Source organism: Anarrhichthys ocellatus, unplaced genomic scaffold (genome assembly GCF_004355925.1).
Source record: "Anarrhichthys ocellatus isolate YVR2014 unplaced genomic scaffold, GSC_Weel_1.0 scaffold48, whole genome shotgun sequence".
NCBI classification, from domain to species: domain Eukaryota; kingdom Metazoa; phylum Chordata; class Actinopteri; order Perciformes; family Anarhichadidae; genus Anarrhichthys; species Anarrhichthys ocellatus.
The window spans coordinates 2,669,034-2,672,351 of NW_022280078.1; the positions used below are offsets into that span (position 1 = coordinate 2,669,034).

Genomic DNA, 3,318 nt, shown 5'->3' on the forward strand with positions numbered 1-3,318 from the left:
CCCCCCCCCCCCCCCCCCCCCCCCTCTCCAACGGTGGAGATACTGGAAATAAGCATGCATTTATACCTGTCTCACTGCTGTTAGACAGATGCTGCAAATATAAATAAGTTTATATAAAATGACAGAACAAGAGGGAAAGCAGTAAAGAGAGAAATATACAGGCTAAGTTACAGGAAGTGAAAAAGTAAGTGTGTGCACCCGCTGGTGGATGCATAAGCATGTCTGTGTGTGTATGACAATGTGACTGTTGAGTGCTTGCACACCACACATTACTTTGGCCAAACCAAATAACCAGGAAGAAGAAAACACACAGAGGCTCTTGGAGGCCTGACGTCAGCAGTGCCTAAACACACAACAGTGTGTATTCACATGTAGGTGGCATGTGTGCCGTTTCACCAGTGTGAGCAGCGTGCATCCATTCACACAAAACACCATGCAGATATAAGGTCCCTCGATATTGGCTGGGTGGCATGCAATGTTAAATATGCAGTTTGGGCTCCTTGGTAATTACTTGAGAGTGCACTCTGTCTTTGAGTGTGTCTTGGATGCTTATGGGTAACTCAGAGAAATGATTACCCACCCCCCCCCTTTGCCACACACCCGACATGTTTTGGCCCACATCCTGGATCAGGAAAGCAGCAGCACATATTTTCATGCTGTGTACAAAAATCCATGAGCTTTACTTGAAGGAAAATGAGGACATTACAGAAGACAAGGACATGGTCTACGCTCAGCCTCAGCTAAATACTGTATACTTACAGTATGTATGTGGCATTCCTTAACTATTGGTTTGAGGGAGCCAGGCTGCGTGCGTGTGTGTGCTTGACTGCTTGTGGCTATGTGTGTGTGTGTGTGTGTGTGTTAGTGAGAAAGAGCAGTGTTGCTTTTCTTAAAACAAACAATCTGCAAACGGCAAAAACGACAATCTTTTAATTCCTTAATTTTAATTTGGCAATTTAAGCATGATGGTCCAAAGATGTGCCCACATGGGAAAGAAAGTGTCCGCCTGGTGGGAAAGCAAAGATTAATTGCTGCGTAAACCTCCAACCCAAGCTGTCGTTATCCACTGAAACTTTCAGGAGCCTATGGGACTTGTTTAACCCGGGCAAACCCACCATCACTGTGCAATGTCAAGTCCCCCTTCTAAAAAGCCCACGACTAAAATTGTGTTATTCATTGTGGCATGCTGCAAAAAAGCCCACTGAAAACACTTTGCACATATTTACTTGTGCCTTAATATCTTCAGTAGATCAGTCTAAGGATCATTATCTCATCCACAATCAATACGACGCACTTAATCGTTTTTTTTCCATGAGCAGGGAACACCCAAGACCTGGTCAACACAGAGAAATACCTCATGGGGAGAGCGCCTGTCAAATGCACAAAATAACAACAACAACAACACACGCACAATAAAAGGAACAGGATTGTCAACAAACCGTGAAAAGCGCAAATAATAACAGCGCGTCTTACCTTGTTTTGGCACCGGTATGAGAATGCCGTTGAGTTTTTTGGACGCGGTGCCGGAGCACACTCCCCGTCCCTCCAACAGAGCTTGCAGGGGTCGGCTCTCCCCCGGCTGGTGCTGGCAGGTCAAGCTGGAGCCACAGCGCGCCGTGTACACTCCACACGCCAGTCCCTCGCCGAGAGCGCACGTCATGCAGCAGCCACAGCCGGGCTCCCTCACGCGCTCGGCGCAGTCCTTCGGCAGCGGCTTGCACTGCAGGAGCGCCCCGGCGTCGCAAGGCTCGCATCGGACCACCGGCCCCACGGTGCCGGCGAGCCCGCTGAACGCAGCCAGTGCGGCGGCGAGACAGAGCACGCAGAGACCGGGCATTCTGCGGATTAAGCTGGTCACAAAGGGACAGTATGTGAGTTGTCGCGTCGGCTTAAGGGGACTTTCTGTGACACAGCGAGCCAGCTAGCCTTCTCCATCTGTATTTTGTTTTACGCGAACTTCTCATTTTATACAGGCGGAAAAAGAGCCAACAAGTCACACCCTCCTCCGTATGAATAATGTAAACGGAGAGCCCCGATATGAGGGACCGCTACATCCAGTCAGAAGAGAGAGAGAGCGAGAGAGAGAGAGAGAGAGAGAGAGAGAGAGAGAGAGAGAGAGAGAGAGAGAGAGAGAGAGAGAGAGAGCTGCTAAAACGCTCAACTCTTTTAAACCCTTATAATAATTTACTGAGGACCGATCATCTTTCATGCTCTGGCATAAGAGCAAAGGTGTTTGTTTCCATCTGTTAATTTGGCCTCTTGTTAAAAGACAGGCAAGTATCGGGAGCTGCAGATGGCAGAATGACTGTTGGGTTATCTTCACTCTCAGTAGTATTGATATCATATTTTATGTTACAGAAAAGGTGCACATATGCAGATTTCCACCAGAAGATAAATATGCTGTGCCAGGGAAGATTTCCTCTGTGTTGACTGTTCCCAAACCTGTGGAGGTTTCCACACCACTGGCCACATCCCCTGCTGACATCAAAGGTATGTGAGTGAATGCCATTGGTGGTACCCCCCACATGCAATACTGATAAAACATTCCTCTGGGCAGATGTGTAGGTGGCCTCCATGTTAACCCACAAAAACAATGATTTTTTTTTTGCATATAACTTGTGCGCGACCACATGCTCAATGGAAGGTGCAGCCAAAGAGGTTTTGCTTTACTGCTCTGGTCTGTAGAAGCTGTTCAGATGCACATGTCAGTCAGAACACCAGCTACAGCTAACTGCGCACACGCCCCCCCCCCACACACACACTCTTCTCTCCCATGAGTCCCATCGGCGAGCCTGCACCTTTCTCCTGAATGGCCCCCCACAGGATTTCAAATTATTAGAAAAAAAAATGTTCAGATTCTGCCGGCTCAGCATCGCCCCCCTGTCCAGCATATCCTCCTGTTCTGCAATAACAAACGCGAGAGGGGGGTACACACTGAGAAAATAAAGCAATCAGTATTGGCCATTGTGTGATTTCCACCACAGAAGCAGAAAAAGTGTTGAGACTGCATTATGAAAAACAAGCAAAGGGTAATCAAACACCCCCAGAATAGCAAGAAAACATCTCCAGCTAAGATTAGTTTTCTTATTACTTGACTTTTTTTCTATTCCTGCATTTTTTCATGTCTGAAATATTCATCTTCTGACCTTTGGCTTGTTTATTGTCTGCCCATCCGTCCAGGGTATGATTTACCTAAAGCACCTTACCGTTTAAACTAATTCAGCAAAAAGACAGTTTTGGGAAACTGCCCCCTTTGTGTGAATACAGTAGGATATACAGATAGAGTTTATTTTGTCATACCATAAAGAGGACAGGGTT

The 3,318-nt window shown here is 47.0% G+C and overlaps 1 protein-coding gene across 1 annotated transcript in view; it reads right to left on the reverse strand.

Annotated features, from left to right (window-relative positions):
• Nucleotides 1-1,976, reverse strand: part of igfbp3 (insulin-like growth factor binding protein 3) — an 18,998-nt gene extending 17,022 nt beyond the window's left edge. Inside the window, exon 1 of the mRNA XM_031869734.1 lies at nucleotides 1,474-1,976. Within this exon, the coding sequence (XP_031725594.1) occupies nucleotides 1,474-1,837 (364 nt within the window). The 5' untranslated portion in view covers nucleotides 1,838-1,976. The remainder of the gene's footprint in view (nucleotides 1-1,473) is intronic.
• Nucleotides 1,977-3,318: the final 1,342 nt, after the last annotated feature.